Source organism: Bactrocera latifrons, unplaced genomic scaffold (genome assembly GCF_001853355.1).
Source record: "Bactrocera latifrons isolate USDA-ARS-PBARC rearing strain unplaced genomic scaffold, ASM185335v1 scaffold_94, whole genome shotgun sequence".
NCBI lineage: Eukaryota > Metazoa > Arthropoda > Insecta > Diptera > Tephritidae > Bactrocera > Bactrocera latifrons.
In genome coordinates, this window is record NW_017537645.1 from 986794 (window position 1) to 1007517 (window position 20724).

Below are 20724 nucleotides of genomic sequence, written 5' to 3' on the forward strand. Positions count from 1 at the left end.
AAAAAAAAAAAAAAAAAAAAAAAAAAAAAAAAAAAAAAAAAAAAAAAAAAAAAAAAAAAAAAAAAAAAAAAAAAACAAAAAACAAATGTGTTAAACCTAGTGATCTAGTTTTCTTTAGCGCCTAATTTGAGTCGAATGTGATGACACGTATGAAAAATTATTTCCTTTTTCCACTCATACAATGTGCCCCAAAAGTAGTGGTAACTTTAACACATACTCGTATGTTTCAAATTAGAGTTCTTTCATTATTTGTTGAACCTTTCTTACTCTGCTGCTCAAAGCTGACACATTTTCTTCTTTATTCGTTACGCGGATCCATCCTCTTCCTCAGATTCTTCCAGCTGGTACTGCGTCCAATACATTAAGAGCTGGAGTGCTTTCATTCATACAGACGATATGACCTAGCTAACGTAGCCGCTGTCTCTTAATTCGCTGAACTATGTCAATGTTGTTATACATCTCGCTTATGGTATCACCGTATTATCTATGACTTCGAAATTAAGACTGTCAAAATTGACGTGATTGCCAAGTCGCGAGGGCGCCGTCTGTTTTTTGCTTTTTTGCTGCACAGAGTCGGGTGCGTATCTTCGCTGCAACAAGATAGTGGTCGGAGTCAATGCTACGATCTCGGAGCGTACGTATGTACATCTAACACACTGGAGACGTGTATTCTTTCTCTCACAACACAATCGATCTTGTTGCTGGATTTTCGATCAGGAGACAGCCAGCTAGCTTCATGAATTTTCTTATGCTGGAAGCTAGAACTACCGATAACCATATTTCGGAATCTAGTACTACCGATAACCATATTTCGGGTTCCGGCGAAGTCGGTTTGCCTTAACCCTTTTGGGGATGTTTCATCATGGAGGCTGAATTTACTGACCGTTGTGTCAAACATGTCGTTACCTATCGTTAAAGGCCACCAAGCACGATTTTGACATCGTAGTTCTCATCGATGCGCTCCAAGCGCTCATAAAAGACATCTTTGTTCACCTCGTCCTTCTCTACCGTCGGAGTGTTGTCAACAAATCAGCGATATGTTGAAGAACTGCGTATTGATGCAGATTTTGGCTAGACGTCCATCCACCGCGATCTAAGGCAGAAAGTCTTGAATTGCATATGTAAAATAATCATATCCCTCCATTCTCAAGTGAATGGCGCTTAGAAATCTTGCGTAAATTTCTACACATGTTTCCATCCTTCGCAGTTGGTTGGAAGAATTCAATTCTAGAGATCTAATTTTCGTTCACGTTCTGCAGCAGTTGGGCAAAGGGTCCTATGCCAGCAAAAACGCTTCGAATAGTCTCTTCTAAGTCGTCAATTGTCCCGGGCTTATCTGTGTCGACAAGCGACTTTACATAATCTTACAAAAAGTAGTTCTACGGTGTCCCTGTAACTTCTACCTCTCGGCAACAGAGTAATCAGTTCTTTATTAGAAGCGATCAGAGAGACCTTAGATATACCTTAGCTTTCAAAACAAATTGTTTGTCTTTAAATATATTGGTATGAAAAGAAATACCTTTAACTGAAGAAAATCGAATCGATCAAATTAAATAGTAGCTGAAGGAATCACGTTCTAATTAGATTTCCTCTTACGAACTCAAGTCATTTAGCTTGATTCAGTGCAAAATTATGACGCCTTAAATTCGTTGGCAAATTTTTATCAAGTGAAAATTTCTGAGGGTTATTCATAATTTGCGGCGACAACCAAATGCCATTAAGATATTGATTCAAGCTTGTGCATACACACCTGCTTTACTGCTGGCGACTGGTTCAGCGCAATCTTTTCCCTCATCAATTTAAATCGAATAGTCGTGACCCAATTATGTTCATCGCCATCATCCTTTTTAAATCGTAGTGGCATGACAACGAAAGTTTCGTGAAAGTTTTGCTCTAAATTTCGCCGCGACATGTGACATGTCGCCATTGACGAAAAAATCTTCAGTTAAAAAACAAAACTTGATAACTAAAAATTCGTCCTTATCAAACATTTACTAGTCATTGATGTGACCCTGTAGGAAAAAGCGCTTCTGAAGTGGTATTTATTTATGTATTTTTTAATTCTTTGGTTGCAAAATATTATAATTTGAAATTAAGCTTGGAGAATAAATTATTTCTAGCGTTTCGAATAAGCCGAAATGCTCCATATATTGCAAATAGCTTCGACTCTTCTAAATCTTATCCTTTCCCAAATCTTTTATATACTGAGCAGTGTATATTCGAACCATTCGATATCAAACGAAGCTTCAGGCAAAGCGATCCCTATCGTCCGACTTCTTCAATCTGTACTGATATATCAATGACCATTACAACTGCGCCGTTTGTTCTGTGTTATCCAGGTAGGACAAAGAAGCGAAGCACATGGGTCTAGTAGGGAACGTGGACAAGGGAAATATCGCTTCCCTTCAAAGTGTCGTCACACTCCCTACTTGGCTCCCACGTCACTGTTGACTGTCATAACTTCGATGTCTTAGATAATTTCGTCTATCTTGGAACCAGCAATAACACCAAAAACAACCTCAGACTCGAAATGCAACGCAGAATTACCCTTGCCAACAGCTGTTACTTCAGACTAAGTGGGAAATTGAGAAGTAAAGTTCACTCGCGACGAACAAAAACCAAACTCTAAGTCATTCATTCTCTCCGAGCATCTATATGGGTCAGATTCATGGATCATGACAACAGTTGATGCGTCGGCGTTACGAGTTCTCAAGGGAAAGGTTCTGCGGAAGATTAATAGTTCTTTGCGCATTGGTAACTGCGAATACCGCAGCCGATGGAACGATAGTTCAGCGAATCAAAAGGCAGCGGCTAAGCTGGCTAGGTCATGTCGTCCTAACTGATGAAAATACTCAAGCACTGAGATTATTTAACGCAGTATCCGCAAGGGGGAAGCAGAGGAAGACCTCTTCTCTGTTGGAAAGACCAGGTGGAGAAGGATCTGGCTGCACTTGAAATCTACAACTGGCGCCAAATATTGAGATTTAGATCTTATTTGTCGGAATCGGCGATATCGAACAACGATAGCATTTAGTTTCCACACAAACTGATCGATCAAACTCAAGTCCTAGTATGAGAAACTCTTTAATATAAAATGTCTCTGCTCGAAATTTAGCACATATCAGTAACCAAAATATCGCTACAATCTTCGAATTATTAAAAAAAAGCGATACTTGGAAAAACTTGAAGCCATTTTTTATAAAGCTTTTGTGCTCTGGAAATGCATATTCTATTTCCAGAATATCACCCCACACTAATTTACGTAAAGAGCGTTTAGAAGCAAATTGCTAAATTTTGAAAATTGAACTAGTCTCGAACTGGTACCATTTCAACGAGTTAAAATTTTTCCTACAAGGTGCTTTCACATACTTGTACACTTGTCGCCCATGGCTTATGTTCCCGTGCCGTGTCGTTCAAAATAAAGACTGCTGACCTCAATTAGCAATTAACATTTTGACAAAAGTTCGTCCGACCAAAATGAGGATATCCGTGCCGTCCTGTGCTATGTCGGGGGGGCTATACTATGCTGCAATATACAGCGCTGTGCTGTGCTATGCTGTTCACATCTGCCATTTCCTGCTCTCCTTCCTATTCAAATTTGCTTTAATGACTTTTTTCATTCATTTGGATATATAATGCTTGTGCGGCAACAGCAATAGTTGGTAAATGCCAATATGACTTTCTACAACAACTACATTTTTATGGCGGATTTTTGCCCAAGCAAACCATTCATTGTAAGCATTTTGCACATTTTCGCTTGTCATTGTCTGCTGCTGCTTGATTTTCTCACATTTTCACTGTGCGCATACACATACTGATATACACAGCTACATATATGTATATATGTACATATATACAGACATACATATACAGAAACACACATAGCTCTCTATCCATTCCTATGGCTTGCATTGCTGTGGGTGCTGGTATTCCGCATTCCTTTGCGCCATTTTCGCTCTTGCTTTAATATTTTAAAATTTTTTTTTGCTGTGTTTGTTTCACCGTTAATTCGTTGCAATGATTGATTGCTTTAAAATATTTCCAGAGCAAAAAGTGCATAAAACTCTCGCTCGCTCTTGGTTTATTTGTTGTAGTTATAGTTGAGGCGAGTATGTCTGTGTGTGTGAGTGTGCGTCTGTTTTCCGCTGCGTGAGTCCACTAAGTCCACGAGCGCTTAATTCGATTGACTTCAATTTCCATTTCGTTTTCATGACAATTTGATACGAAAATGTTGCATTGATTGAATATGAAATCAATTTAAAATTAATGTTTCTCTCGACTCGTCGGAGAGGTCACCAACATAACGGTTGACTTGTGATTTATTGAAACTATGGCAAATTTAAAAGTGGTTGAAATCTATCAAGATGCAAATTTAATAACGCGGAGGCTTGGCTTTACTATTCTCTGGCCCTACGGGTTTTCGTTTGAAAAGCAAGCTTGGAAGGTAATAATAATTATTCAAAGGGCCTCCTACAAAAACTTTATTGACTATGTCAGTAAGTAGTTCCAGCTTTGGACTAGGTATATACTTGTACTATGAGCAAAAAATAGTAAGACATTTTCACAATTTTAAAATTTTTTAATTTATTCTCAAAAATTCTTTAATTCTTGCCACCTCTAAGTTATCTCCCTTAACCCAAATACACTTGGGTCAACGTTTTTTCCAATTCTCGAAACAGTTGGTAAAGTCAATTTGCGGAATTGCCTCGAACGCGCGTAGCGATTAACGTTTAATGTCTTCAAATGACTCAAAACGGTTTTCCCGGAACGGTCGTTTGAGTTTGCTAAATAGCCAGAAGTAAAACCGAACTAAATTAGACGAGATTGGTTGAAAATTTGGCGAATACTCACGCAGGATCAATGCAGTATACGAAGGTGCATTATCGGCACTCGGGAAAAACCAACAGTTGTCAGCCCATATTTCCGGATAATACTTAAATAACATTCCTTGTTGACAATGTGGCTGGTCGAAAGGAATGCGGAATTTATTACACCTCGATCATAGAAAGAAAATGTCAACATAACCTTGATTTTTGCCTTCTTTGTCTTGGTTTTTTCGGCTTCGTTTCACCTTCAGCCGATTGATTGTCTGCTTGATGGTCGTGAGCATAATTCCAATACTCATCGCCAGTAATAGTACGTTTCATAACATCCTGATAGTCGAAAAGCATTGTTCCGCAGACATTAACGCGACACTGTTTTTTCGGAAAAATTCGGTGACTTTGCAACCAATCGTGCCCTCATTCTTCTTAAGCCCAAATTGTCTTTTAAAATAGTTTTCAGCGATCCTTCCGATATTGCAAATAATAATCGTCGATTCTCTTCGGTCTGATTTCCTTATCTATACTTTACAGTATATACTTTTACTGAAGACACTTCCTAATGGCTCAATGAGAGCAAGCAAAAATAATGTCTTCATATTTTCAGACTAAAATGCAATCTCATCAGACATAATCCAGTAATCATCTGGATATAAAATGGGATATGAGAGCCTCTATGATTTTCTCATTCAAATAAAATTTGCATGAATGGTATATTTGTCAGCTGCTGACCTCTAACTTAAAATCTGTTTAATCGTAATCTTAAACATGTTTATACAAGTTTTACCAGACATAATCTAGAACCTGGTTCGAAGACAGATATTTTATAGTATTTTATAGTTTGCATTCGATAAAAACCTTGACAAAAAAAAAAAAAAAAAAAAAAAAAAAATTCGGTATAAAACCCCCATTTCGTCATTTGGTCTATGCATATGAAGTTGAGTAGCTTAGCACTCTCGATTCTCACGACAACTTGAGCTCTTCGTCAGTCGGAACTCGTTGTACGCTGGACATACAAGTATATTTGAAAAGTCGAGATCGATTCTGCATAAGCAGGAGTTTAATCTGCTACAGTATCCAGATCGTAGCTGAGAAAGGGTCACTCTCGATTCTCGCGACAACTCGAGCTCTTCTTCTGCAATGGGTGGGACTCCAAGTACGCCATTCACTGAGAGGGAATCGATGAAGGTATTTATGGCTACACTGTTAATGACAGTCAGTGCACGTTTGACATTTGTTGCACCCGATGTGTGTGCGAATTGCTTTAGGTAGTTCATAATTCTACTCTTCAGCCCTAGAGGGAGCATAGATATTTCGATTTCCTCAAATAGCGTTGTGTCCTTGACTGTGGCAAAGGCTTTTGACAAGTTCAACGCTACGAGGATCGTCTTGTCTGATTAATAGATTCTAGTGGTTTTCACTACTGTGGAGAGAAGATATCGGACCATATGACTCCCCTTTCTCTCAGTAGTGGGCTTACTCAACTGATTTTTCACACATGGAGTATTTGAAAAGTTGCCAGCGATAGCAACGATATATGTATTCTTATAGTCATACTCTCCTGTGCAAGCCAGCCCTCAGCACCCATCGCCCACCACGCGATTCCATGACCAGCGCCTTTCGTGACTTCGTTAGCATTCAACGTCAATTATAATAACCGTTACATGGACTGGCTGGCTTTTCGTGCCAATTCATTGTGAAAAAATTGCCAATAGGAAGCGACTGGAATGCAGTGAGCTGATTCACCGAACAATATCCTCACACCGAAAGTTCCAGCAGCAATAGCGACGCAACGCGACCATGACTTGCAGTACGTGCAACAGGACGCCGGCGTTTAGCGTTAATTTAAGGAAACGTAAAGTTAAATTGCTTTCTAAGTCCGCGTCGGACAAAAAATTTGCATGTTTCAAAGCGCGGAGTTCGGTAGTAATGATTAATGATTACTCAATTAAAGGCGACCAATCAAGATGCCAATTGGCGACTTTCTCTTTGCGATGACTAATCAGTTCGCATTAATTTGCTGATGAATTTTACTAATTAGCGATTAGCAAAATGGCCCAAATTGGCTGCTTGGTAAATTAAATTAAATTTCAGCATTTTCAAGTGCCGCAAATAATCCAGCTTTAACTTCCGCACACACCAACACATGCGTGCCATATTTGACACCGTTATCGCTGTGTTGTACAATATTTACCCGATTTAAGCATCTGTTTCAAATTGCTCAAACGCTCAAAACGCTAATTACGTTTGTATTTTGATAGCTAAACAATGGCGGCGATTGTTGTAATTAAAGCGAATTTGCAAATGGCGGCAATTGTGTTGCACTTTGTGCCCCTTTCAAATATGGCCCGCGTATGCTATTGTGCGCTCTTGCACTTATGTACAAGTGTGGCAATATCTACATATATATATGTATATATATATATTGATATATATTTACTTATTTCTGTAATTGCAATACTCGTTCTGTCAATTGTAATGAGTGGACAAACACTTGTCCACATCTGTCTATAAAACAGATAAAGGCATGCGTGTGTATGTGCGCGTATGAATATGACAGCTGTCATATACACATTTGTGTCAAGAATGACATGTTAAAACATATGTCGGTTCAATTAACGTAAATGGAATTTCATTAATATCATATAAGATGCTCCCATACATATTGTACATACATACCGCCCTTTGGATCTTTAAGATGGTTTGGCTCCATAAATAAAACGTGAACTTATGAACTTTTTGAGATGCATAAATGATGATAAATGAATAGCTGACAGCTTTGTTCCTACCAAAAAACTTGAATTTGGAAAGTTATGCGCAAATAGTTTTATCCTCGCGTTAATTTGAACTTTTTGTGTAATTTTTTTCTAAGGGTTCTAAGTACTTAATAAAATAATAAAAAAAAAAAATTTTAATTTTTATCGAACCGAATTTTATATCGAAAAATCGAAATTTGTTTGGAAAAATTTAATCAAAACTTTTTTATCAAAAAATGCATTCTTATGTAAGTACCTGATTATTATATCTAAGAAGGTCGTATGAAAATTTTAAGTTGACAGCTTCTGTCGTTTTGGAGGATTTTTGCTTTTTTCGCGAAATTTGTTTTGTTTTTTATTTAAAATAGTTCACTTCATGGGTGATATACTGATTATCGCGACGCTCCAACTTTTCAATAGGCTTCCTTTGAGATCTGAAAATAGAACATAGTCACTGGGTTCAGAGCTGAATAATATGGTGGATGCGAAAGTGACTCGAAGCCCAATTCATGGATTTTGCCAACGGTTTTGTGATTTGTCACACGGTGCACGGTTTTGGTGAAACAGAACTTTCGATTTCTTCAAATGCTACCGACTTTTCGCAAATTTCGTCCTTCAAGCGGTCCAATAACGCTATGTTATGGTTGTTGTTGTTGTTGTAACGGCAGAATTCTGCCGAGTTGACAGTCCTTGGCCGGATAAAAATCCGGGTCCGTTCCGGTTTTCGTAGACCCGACTGTCGTGGGAACGAGCTATGTTATGGTCGCTGTTGATGGTCCTTCCTTTTTCAAAGTACTCATTCAAAATTATTCCATGATCATGTCGAAATATAGACGCCAAAGTCTTGCCAGCCGATTGTTGCGTTTTTCCAACAACTCCACTTTACGGTTATTTAAAATTATTTTGTGAAGGTTTTAGATGTTTTCGTTGGTAACAGCCTCTTTTGGGAGTCCACTGCTTTCACCGTCTTCAGTGTCCTTTTCCCGAGTAAGTGTCCGGAAACTCATCATCAAGCCAAGTTTTTGCCTCAGCTCTATTTTTCCCCTTGCAAAAGTAATGTTTTATCAACGAAATTACTTTATATCTAATTTTTCACAATATCAAAAGCTTTTTCACTCAAATTAAATTAATTTACAAAGTAATGATCACTTGTCAAGTTTATTATCATCGCCTTTTGAAAGTTAGGGCTAACTAAAAGTCATTATGGGTTTAACTCTAGTGGCGCCATCTATGTTTTAGGCTCATATTACCGAAATTATGTGACCGATCAACAGAAGTGACCCCTTAAAAAATGGTTTTAATCTGGTTGAAGTAGCAGCTAAAAATCATTATTATTCTCAGTCTCAACTAGGTAGGTAAGAAAGACATGGAACATCCAGGCTGACAGCGTGAGAGGCCGCCGAGAGGTCCTCAATAAATTCTTACAAGTTTCTATTATGATTAGAGCTACAATCCAAGAGCCCGATTCCGCGATAGCCTGTAGTTTTTTTAAACTAAGCCTTACTTTGTCATAAAATGAAGCACAATCTAATACATTTAGTATTCTCAGGGTTGTAAAATCTTATCCATGTATCTTGTCCGTTATCACTGTTCAGTTATGCTTTGGTAAATATCTTTGAGATGTCGTCAGAATGTGTGTAAAGTTTTTGGTTTTTAAAATTCACTCTTCCGACTTTCAAAAAATTTTCTCTTGATCACGTCATGGTCAATGTCGTCATGGTTGGGTGTACTTACGCTGGCCTGTCGTGATGATGCGATGAACACAGGTGTTAGTTCGAATACCAATTGATGTCCTAATAGATAATTTCAGCAAACTCTTCTTTAAAGATGTCGGAAAGTGTCTGGGAAGTGTCCATTGTTGAAACTTGATATATTTAGCAGGATGGTGCGATCGACAAGGCACCTCCCTTGCAAGTCTATAACTAGATCATGGTGTTCGAGGAAGTCGTCGCCTAATATGGCCAGTACTCCAAATTCCGTAGCAATGACGTTCAAATTCAGGTTTAACTTCACGTTGATTTCACCGTAGCTAAGGATAGGTGAGCCATATCCGGCTAACAGTTGCATTGAGGTAGGGCATGCTCGAGGTAGTTCCGTTGATCTTGAAACGACGGCCCCCGAATCAATTAAAAAGTGCATATTGGTTGATATGTCGTAAAAATAAAGCCGCAAACTTTTTTAGTACCAAGGTGTTAGGCACCAAACTGTTGACCTCGAGGCTTTTCAACATTTTTCAACATGAGCCTAAACGATAGCCCCTTGTAACCGATGGCGGATGCCGCCTCTTTAAACATTTTCTTGCCGCGGATCCCGCTCTTAACAATGTCGAAAGATAATATCGAGGTCTATTTTTACTCCCTCGATTTTTGGTTAGAGGCATCGCGAAAATTCCGTTAAATTCTACATCAGTATCTATCTGATACCTGGTATAGATCCCATTTTAGAACACTAGTGAGATGTCATGCAAAGGTGTAACCTTCTCCACGGTTTCGACCAGTTCTTGCTTATCTGTATATTTCCTTTTTTGTCCTCGATTTAATTGCTTGCACTTCGTAAAAATTATTCAAATGCTAAATAAATGTAAAAGCCGCGTTATCATCCGACATTCACTATGCCATCAATTTATTTTATTCTAAAATTTTGTTTACTCTTGGTTTTGTCTAACTAGACGATTTCTATTGTTCCATCTGTCCTACTTTGTCCGGAGTGGCTTTGTGGTTGTGACAACTACTAACAACATATTATATTTACCTGTACAACAATAACAAATTCAACAATTTATTTGCGCATTTACAAAAATATTTGCTCACCGACAAGACACATGTTCATGTATTTGCATGTGTGTGTGTGTCAGTGTGTGCGGATTTAATGTGCCCGGCATATGTGGCATGTTTTCCGATTTATTCCCCCGCTGTCGACTGACCCTAATTGATTCATATATTTTGTGGTCATTTACATGAACGCACACACACACACAGATCTAATATGTGTACTGAACACTAACTGCCCGTGCATTGGAGGACATTGTAAGTGATCTCGTGGCATAAATAGATATATAGTATGAGCATTCATGCAGCCTTGTATATAGTATACTTATATTACAGGGTCCGGCACTCCAATTAGGAAAGCCATAAATTCAGTACCAATTAATTTTTGCTCGATATGACCACCTTTTGCCTTGAGACGGTTAAAAAATGAATCGCAAGCTGCCCGAATGTGACTTGCCGGTATTTTGGCCCACGGATAATGGCTTTCTTCAGCATCTCGAGATTGGTGTATTTTTTACTTCGGACCTTGATCTCCAAAATGGCACAGAGAGAATAATCCATTGGATTCGCATCTGGTGAATTCGAGAGCTATTGTGTGGTCGTAACGAAGTTCGGAGCGTTGTTTTTCAGCCATTCTTGGTTCACTCGTGCTTTGTGAGATGGTGCTGAGTCTTGTTGACAGCCTTCAAAACAGCCTCCAGAACACTTTCCCGATAATATGTCGCATTTACTTTTACGCCAGGCTCAATGAAAACAATTGGTCATCTGCGGTGACAGCGGCCCAAACCATTATTTGTGGCGGGTGCTGCCACCTAATGGCCAACCGATGACTTAGAGTCTCGTGTGAACGGTCGGTCAAGTAAACCCTATCGGTTTGAGAGTTTTCGAATTGCTCATTTGGAAAATTTTTTCGTCAGTAAACCAAATGTTGGAATTTGATCGCTTTCGGCCAAGCGAAGCAACTGCTCTCAAGTCTTACTGGTTGCTGCTTCGGTGTGAATCATGGGCCTTTTGGAAATTGTAAAGCTTGACCTTGAGCTCATTTTTCAATATGCTTCGAATGCTGCGGTCGTATATTTTTAGTTCTTTAGCCATTTGATTGGCACTTCGCGGTGGATTTCGCTCCGTGCTTCCTCACTTTCCGAACCATCTCACGTGACGTTGAAGTCGTTTGATGACCACCACCTTTTGTAATGAGTGACGGTGCGATAAACAAAAACTTTATTCACGTTAAGGTGTTTGAGTTCACGAACAACTGCTGGCTGTGATTTTCCAGCTAAATATAAAGGAGTGAAACGTTTGAATTACATCGCTGATCACTTTTCACACTTCGAGTGCCGAACCCTGTATATAATATACTGTGTAAATGGGAAGTTTCTTTTAAAGTTGAAAGTTTTATTGAGGTTAGCATTAGTCACCTAGCGTCACCTAAACTTGTAACTAGAGTTTGTGCGGTGAGGAACATTTCTACAAAACCACTCCACAAATTGACTCGGAAAAAAACAGATTTTTTCAACAATTTCTTTCACATATAAAAAATGAAATAATTTCTTACAATTTTCCTGAAATCCTGAAATTTTTGGGAAAAGAATATTTTGAAAACAGAACAGAACAAGATCATCTAATGCGAACAAATACATGTTTTAGTTAAAACCTTAACATAGAACATGGACGAAGAATTGGATTTTTGGCAGACAGTTTGACACAAAAAAAAAAAAAAAAAAAAAAAAAAGAAAAAATAATAAAAATAATAATAATAATAATAATAATAATAATAATAATAATAATAATAATAATAATAATAATAATAATAATAATAATAATAATAATTCAGGTGAAAATTTCGTGACATTTTCTTTCCCAAATAGTTGTAATCGAAGAAAGAACCTTCGTCCAAGTCTTTAGGAATTGTATCTCACGGTTTCTCGAGAAATCTTGCCAACCGACTTCAAAAGCACAGTTGTGTGAAAAACGTGTTTAAGGACGGCGCACTTAGCCTAGCTAGCCTCGAGTGCACAAGTTATCAAACTGTATCTCCGTAACTATTACTCGGATCACCTTGAAAATTTAGGACAATATTCTAGAGGTGTTGTAGAATTTAATAAAACAATAAAAATGGTTTTTTGAATCCCCTAAAGCCATGTAACCTCTTAAGAGGTTACACCAGTCCTAAGTCTTCACTAAAGGTCTAACTATGATAATAAATTCTGAGAATATGAAAAGTTGAATCGAATTTTTCATACAAAATTTTGTTATATTTGACTTCTGATTGAAACTGGCGACGACCGGGTCAATCTTCGGACTTAGCTTTATTGAAAGGTGTTCGCCAGTCGATGAAGATTTTTTTTGCCAAGCACATAATGATTTTAGGACCCCCAGGTGTACTTTAATTAAAAACTAATATTTTTTTAAAGGTACGTGGTGTGTTCCAAAACCAACAATAACGAAAATTTTCTTATTTTGAAAAAAAAAAAAAAAAATGGTGTTTCATTTGTCTACATTAATCTTGTCGCGCTACCCACGGGATAATATGATTTAATGCCTGCGGTTCTTTCAATCGTCGAAACACTTGTCAAACTCGAATTTTGGCTTAGCCTATAGCTCTTTTAGCGATTTTTCCCATGATTGCCCTTTAAGGTGCTCCTTCTTTTTTTTTTGGAAATAGGAAAGAAAGCAAATGCAGTTAAGGCGAATATGGTGGCTGTGGCATTGTTGTGGTATTGTTTTTGGTCAAAATTTAAGGTTTTTTTTGTTTTTTTTTTGTGATTTTAGAATATTCCTTATTTTATTAACTTATTTCGTGTTTGAGTAGCATAAATCACTAAGTGAAGCTCTCCACTGTTTATTCACCGCGATTTACGGAAGCAATCTTATCGAAGTGTTCAAGAAATTGTGTCAAAGCATCTTTGTTCTAGCGTTTTTAGAGGCTCTTCGCATCTATTAAGGATCGTTTCAACATTTTTATCGAGCATATTTTAGGTATGAAGCTAGTTACCACCCTGAATTAGTTTTTGTTTTTTTGCAAAACGGATCACGATTGGTGGTAGTAAAAGAAGGTATGGTATTTGAAGGAAGTAAGGTCATCCCAAGCGATAGCTTCAACAAGTTGTTGGTCATGTTCCAATGCTTAGATTTTAAAAATATGAAAGATCTTTTCATTGTAAACAAAAGGGGTCAAAATAGACAGAAAGTAATGTCTTTAAAAGAATTTGAATTTCAAAAGTATAAACTTCTTCTTTATTGACGTAGACAGCGCTTACGAGGTTAGAGCTGAGTTAAAGACAGCAATGGGAGGATGGAAATGAGAAAAATTCTCTGAGCGCCATTCACTTCGGAGATACCAGAAGCGATCCTTTATACCGCTCAAGCAGCTTGCGATTTCCGGTATCGAACCAATTATCCTCTGAGTTGCCAAAAAACATAGACGATGGAAATGAAAATTTTTTATAATAATAATATAAAAAGCATAAGAAAAGAAACTAAAAAGGTGGTAGCTTATAAAGAATCTCAAAGCAATTGGAATGAAAATGAATGATGTGGGCTATAGTAATTTAGTGTTACAGAAAGAATACTTTCAAAATACTGGAAAGTGAAAGCAATTCATAGTAGATTGTAACGCATTGGAAACAAATAAATAATAATAAACAATAAATAAAAAAGACTGTGCATTTGGGACCTTAAGTTTATAACAAATTTCGTGAAAGCATATTTTTTTCTATAAGATAAAAGTATAAAATTTGATTTTTTGAATTTTTCAGATCGATTTTGAGGTTATGCCAAAAGGCATAATACAAAGGCACGATACAAAAGTTGCAGACCCTTTCATTATCTACAACATTGTCTTATAACTTTTTTCTATAAGAGTCATAATTTTGCCGGAAATCGATAAAATCGCTTTTTGGTTTTTAATTCTTAAAAATTTACCCAGGCCCCTTCCTTTTGCGAACTCTGTTAGTCCGTAAATTATTTTTTCTTTATTTTCCGGTTTTTGTCATCTTTCGTTTTATGATTATTTTTGCTTTCACAAATTAGTATATACCCTGGTATAATGCCGCAGATGAGGTCTTCTATAATTCAAGTCAAGATGAGTGATCTATCCACGATTCAACTGAAGATTATTTAGCAAATCTGTAATTATTATACTCTTTGTCATAATACACATATACTTATGTATGTATGTATATATAATATCATATATGGTATAACTATTCGACKGACATATGCGCCGACATTTGCCCTACTTTATTCTACGCCACAATTGAACTCACTAATCCACTTGTAGCCCGCGAGCGCCGTCGCTGCGGTTTTTCTGCATCGTGTACCGCGCTGCCGCATGACAAACGCGCGGTTGAACACACTGAACACACATATACAAGCGCGCGCGTCACGGTGCACGCAAATCAGCAAGCGTGCTTGAACACCCACACACAGAGCGAATGCCGGGCGCGCAGGTGCGTTCCTTGTTATTGTTGCAAAATTCGTAAATACCTCTGTGAACGCAGACTAATTAGTTGCATTGGCCGTTAGTTGCATGGCAGCCATGCGTGTTTACAAATAGATATATACCATATATATACAGTTATACAAATGAAGCAATTGTATGTGTGTGTTTGTGTTTGTGTGCGGCTTTTGACTTTGAAAAGCTGTCAGCATTACTGCGCTAATTTGCCGTTTAATGCGCCGCAGTGACTTCACACACACACACACACACACACACCGGCGTGGGTGTCTGTGTATGCGCATTTATAGATTTTAATGCTACAAAGTGTGCCGAAAGTCCAGTTCGCTGATTTAAGCTAGCCTCTGCGGTTTTTTGACAGGCAATTAATTTATTTTCAAATGTCGATTTTCCTTTGCCGCCATAATTTTAACGTTTTTGTTCGCTAATTTGGGCGCTTATGCACATATACATGTATGTATGTATGTATGTGATTTTTTAGGTGGATTAAATACTGAAAATTGGCTTTCAATAGACAATGAAAAAGAGCATTTTAAATTATTTTTTATTCCATCTATATCTGTCAGGCTGTTATAAAGATGTGAACAATCGGCTGTTCGCTGATTATCTRTAAATTCGTCTATGAATTAAATAAATTTAAAAATATATTTTATCTAGAGTCATAAMAAAGTATATTACTGTCTGTGAAGAGCTGCCATAGGTCCTGAAATATATTTTAAAATTTAAGCTGGCTTGGAAATTTACAAAATACTTTCAGACTTAACTTCTCAATTGCCTACTCGGACCGAAGTAGGACCTGTTGTCAAGAGTTAACATGCGTTGGATTTCGAGCTAGGACTGTCAACAGTGATGTGGGAGCCAAGCCGTGAGTTTGCTTGATGACAGGATATATTCTCTTCTTCATCTAGTCTGGTTGAGGCCAATGATATCAATTATATCAGCATATGCCACTTTAATATCGAAGGTTTGCAAAACCTTCTCCATTCATATCTGCACCTCGAATAATTTTCTGAAGGAGTAGAGTGAAGAAGCAGCTKGATAGGGAGTCGAATTGTCTGAAATCTTGTTTGGTATCYATCCCGTTCCTGAYGGAGCTTTTGGTATTGCCAATGTCAGTTTATACAGTCGTAAGTTTTTTACGGGGTTACCGAATTGGGAYATAGCGGCTTAAAGAGAGCTCCTCTTCGTGCTGTTAAAAGCAGCTTTAAAATCGATCCTTTATTCACGGGTCTTTTCCAAGATTTGGCGCAWGGTGAATATCTGGTCAGTTGTTGGCTTACCAGSTCTGCAGCCACATTGATAACGTTTTATCAGTTTGTTKACAGTGGCCTTTAWTMTTTCATAYAATACACTCGTTAGAACCTTATATGGGATGTTGAGKAGGYTTAAGTCACAGTTGTTCAACCAGRTTGTGGATTATCCYTTTTTGGTGGATTGGGCAGAGGATACTGAAATTCCAATTGYCCATCTMCTGGTGTTATGTTTTCACTGAGCAGGTGGGAGAACTGTTCCCTTCATAATTTCAGTATGTTCTGGGCATCAGTCATTAGATCTCCTCTGGGGATTCTACAAGAGTATGTTYCGGTCGTGATACCTACTGTTTTTTTGCCTGCAAATGTGCCTCGCTTCCCTTTTCAACTCTCGCTATTTATCCCTAATGTCAGCTTCGTTTACTATTTTGGTTCTGCGAATGTATGGCTGCCGAGCTGTTAGAACTGCAGGTTAGCAGAGTTTGGATAATTGAGAAAAATTCAATGATTGCGGCAAGGCAAAGTTTGCCAAGGGCAAATAAGACAAGTATATCTCGAAATTGCGCAGAAGCTGGTTGTTAATAAAAGCCTGCTAAGCGCGTGCAAGGTCCATAGGTCCAGTGCCAAAAAAGGCAAGAAAGCAACGGGGATTTTAATCGTTTCCATTCTGATGTGTGATAATGGTGTCCCCACTTGGTAGCTCGTTGGCTATGCAGCTCCATGGGATGTCGCTATGACCAAGCACCAAAAAAGTTTGGTAATAAAATAGCTTGATGTTGCTTGATTTTGTTTGTCTTTGACTAACTTGGAGTGCAAACAGCCACCAGAAATAACCTCTATGATGCAGTGATTCAAGTTTTTTGGGATGCCATTGAGGAGGAGAGAATTTCRGCATGACCATATTTGGACCCTTAATATACCCACATTTTTTTTTTTTAGACTAGAGCGAACTGCTCAACAATGCATCTTTTCGGGCGCCCTCCAGTGGAGAAAAAATTTTCGTCAACAAATTTGTTGGTTATGAAATAGTTATAGTTCTTACATGCCAATGATTACAGAAAATTGAAAAATATTGTTGTAGATCGACTAGAGAACTGCAAAAATGTCAAAACTGTTTGGGAAAAGTTTATTTTGAATGTGTGATTGAGAGGTTCCTTACAAGGTTTTTTTCTTCAAAAGCACCGGATTCGCTAATGATATCATTCCCAAAATTTCATTAYAAAACATTAAAGCAAATAACTGTTACGTAACTGTAATCCATTAAAGACTTCATCGACTTTAATATGTATATGTGTTTAATATATCTCTAMAATCTTCACTCTCTCCACAGAGCTTATCTACGCGATGTGATCGAAACGGCCAACATTTTCATTAAAATGATGGAGAAGTTCTGCAAGGACACCGTGCTGTTGCAGGAGAAGAAACGCACCAAAAAGGGCGGACGAAAGTCGAAAGCAAATAAAAAGCCGGAACCAAAACCGCAACTCACTGAGGTAGGTGCACTCSGAAAAAATTGGGCCGCCGGCATTGCGGGTCAACTAAAAATTAATTTACAGTTAACAGCATGGTAGTACGCACTCACATACACAAAGTGTCGAACTATTAAAGTTAATTATGTCACTGCATGAAAAAAAAGAAAAAAAAGTAAATATTTAAAAATCCTTTTGCGTGGTAACGATGAACAATTAGCCAGCAGTTTTTTGCCTCACTTCGCATTCAACTGTCCTTAAATTGCTAGTGCAAAGAGTTTACGCCGCAGAGCCGCTCGTTGCCCTCTGACATTGTATTGATGAAAAGTCGTAAGCTTTTTGCAAATTTTATAACGAGACATCAAGTTTAATTGAGTGAAAATAAAGCAAAGTCGGCAGCGAGTGTTTAACTGGTTGAACGACTGCCGAACATCATGTACACTTAGGTGCGAAAATATAGAAGTACTGATCGGTATAAATAAGAAACACCATTTGACAGAAAAATTTAAGCTTTGAGATTTTAGATTCATTTAAGAAAAATAATAAAATAGAAATCTAGCTATCATTCCCAGGGTTTTTATGAGAAATGAAGAAATGTGGGTTAGGTATTTCAGTATATTCGTATCACCTTTTCCAGCCGTCTTTCTTAGTTAAGTTTACCTTTCCTCAAACTGTCTTCACAGGACCCTTATATTATTGGATGTCCCGCGTTTAATTTTTTTATTGAAAAAAATCAAATGTTTTTTTTTTTAAGTTTTTGGAACGCAACTATGTATATCTTTGAACCAAGAGCGTCAATAGCCCTGGGACCTAAGGGTCTAATRGAATCTAATATATTAAACGAAGCTATCACACAAACACAATCATACTTTCATTTTCTGGTTTTCTGTTAAAGGCTATAGAGAAAATGAACCGTTGCTGCCAAGAAAATGATCTTCTTCTTTGCTATCGTAAGCACCACTTTTAGCCGAGTTAACAACAGTCGCTTCTTCTTTTCTCAATTCGGCGCCAATTCGAGATACCAAGTTCAGACAGGTSCTTCTCTACCTGATCTCTCTAATGGAGKGGAKGCCTKCYTCTTCCTYTGCATTTCCCGGCAGGTACTGTGTCYAGTAAGGGATACGCAGCAAGTAACGAAAGTATAAAGCTCATCAACTCGTCTGTTGTTTCTGCATGATTACAGTATGGTATCAGAACGATCTTCAGAAATAGTTTAAGCACTTGCTTCCTTTTGATACAATTTTGTTAATAACCTTAGGTCAATCTTAAGTGGGATTACCCTTCAACATCTTAGAACGCAAATCCATTGTGATACCTAGAACTTCTATATAAATAGATCATAAGACCAGCAAAGCTATTTAAGACTATAACAAACGTGTTGAGGCGACGAATGTCAATTTTGGCCATGTCTTCTGGTGCGCCGTAGGAAAGACTACCGAGATGTCTCATCCTGAGCCAACAACAACTTGTGTCCACTAAGATTTTTTGCTATRCCATATGAATGTATTGGCAGACCAAAAGCATCACAATATGCCAGTTGAGATCCAACTCGTTCCCTTTCCAATGTGGTCGTTGCTAAACCTTAGCACCTGGCAACGAAACGTGTCTGTTGACGAAGTAGCTTGATGCTATTTCTAGTGAAGGCAGACTAACTTTGAGCAYAGCGTTATGGATCTCCGCCAAAGTATTGCAGCAGTGATTGCTTATCTCTCTGTCACTTCGGCCTGAAAGATACTACAGTAGTTCTGTAGCATAAAACTAAAATTGAAAGGGAGCTCCTAACAGAAAACTTCTCCTCTTAGCTTCGACTCATCCATGAAAAAGCGCACTATGTCTCTTTCCAATAAGAAGAAAAGCTGTCAAGAGTAGCCTCTGCAATGCAGTGATACAAATTTTCAGAWATACATTTGAAGGAGAAAATATTTTCGGCATTTCACTGATCGGACCCCTTTATATGCCAAGCTTTCTTCCAGAGTGTTGAGCGCACTTCGCAGAAATGCACCTGCCGGCACCAAAAAATTCGAAAAATTATTAAYCTTAAAGGTAGACTGTATAGTGCTCGAAATATTATCGAATGGATATTTTATTGCCATTATTCCCCTCCGAAGTGTATGTCTGTTACCATCTGTATAGGGTTACCAGAAAATATCAAAAAATCAGTAAACTGCTAAGAAATAAATTTTCGAAAATTTTTTCGAACTCGAAATATTTCGATTATTTTGTTGTGGCCAAATTAAGAGAGTTTGAACAATAAATTATATTTTTTCTATATTTAGATAATTGTTAATAGATTATGTTTACATAAACTCAATTTAATTAAACTTGACAAAAAAACTTTCAATATGGCAACAATGTGTCATGAAATCAAACTTCAGAAATACGAGCTTTTTTCTGTTRTCTTAGATTTTGTAACTTTAAAGGAACATAAGGTGGCAGCACTTTCAATTTTACTAACGGTAACGTAACGGTAATCTTATTAAGTAAATTAATATTTAACAGAGTGGCGAAACGAACAAGCAAGTGACAGAAATTGCTTAGAATATCAAACGATTATAGCAGATACTCTCTGTTTTAATTAAATTTTTTTTTTTTTATTAGAAGACACCGCTGAAACACAGCGAAAATAGTGGTGAACCGAAAATGAATTTTATTACTTTTGTTATTTTTCAGACATATTACAAACAGTTGGTTGCTTACTTGTGGGCTCGATTCATTTGTAATATTTTCGAACTCCTGTTTGACTAAACTTATTAAAATAAAATCAATATTTTTTAATAGTAATCTTTTGAAAAATGTATTTTTCTGCTATCATTCTCGCATTTCTCTACAATATTTTAATTTTCACGGTTTTTACACACCCTGTATCAAACTATGTGTATTGTACACACCAACAGACAATTGTGCCTTCAATCTCTGCACTTGTTGTTGTTATTTTAAATTGCGCATCGTCAGCTTAACGCTCATTCAAATTTTAATGGAGTCGTTGCGGAGTCAAGACCTCGTTCGACATACTTTTCGACCTGTCTCTTATACACATTCGTCAGCTTAACGCTCATTCAAATTTTAATGGAGTCGTTGCGGAGTCAAGACCTCGTTCGACATACTTTTCGACTGCGTAAAATATATTTCATGCGCAGCAATGGTGTAAGCTGCACTACGCCATATATTAAACATTTATTATACACAAACACWCACAYATACA

At 37.5% G+C, this 20724-nt stretch overlaps 1 protein-coding gene across 1 annotated transcript in view; it reads left to right on the top strand.

Annotated features, from left to right (window-relative positions):
* Positions 1-20724, top strand: part of LOC108977689 (protein timeless homolog) — a gene marked incomplete at its 3' end in the record, with an annotated part of 164825 nt that overhangs the window by 103239 nt on the left and 40862 nt on the right. The window contains 1 exon segment of the mRNA XM_018947513.1: positions 17384-17546. Within this exon segment, the coding sequence (XP_018803058.1) occupies positions 17384-17546 (163 nt within the window).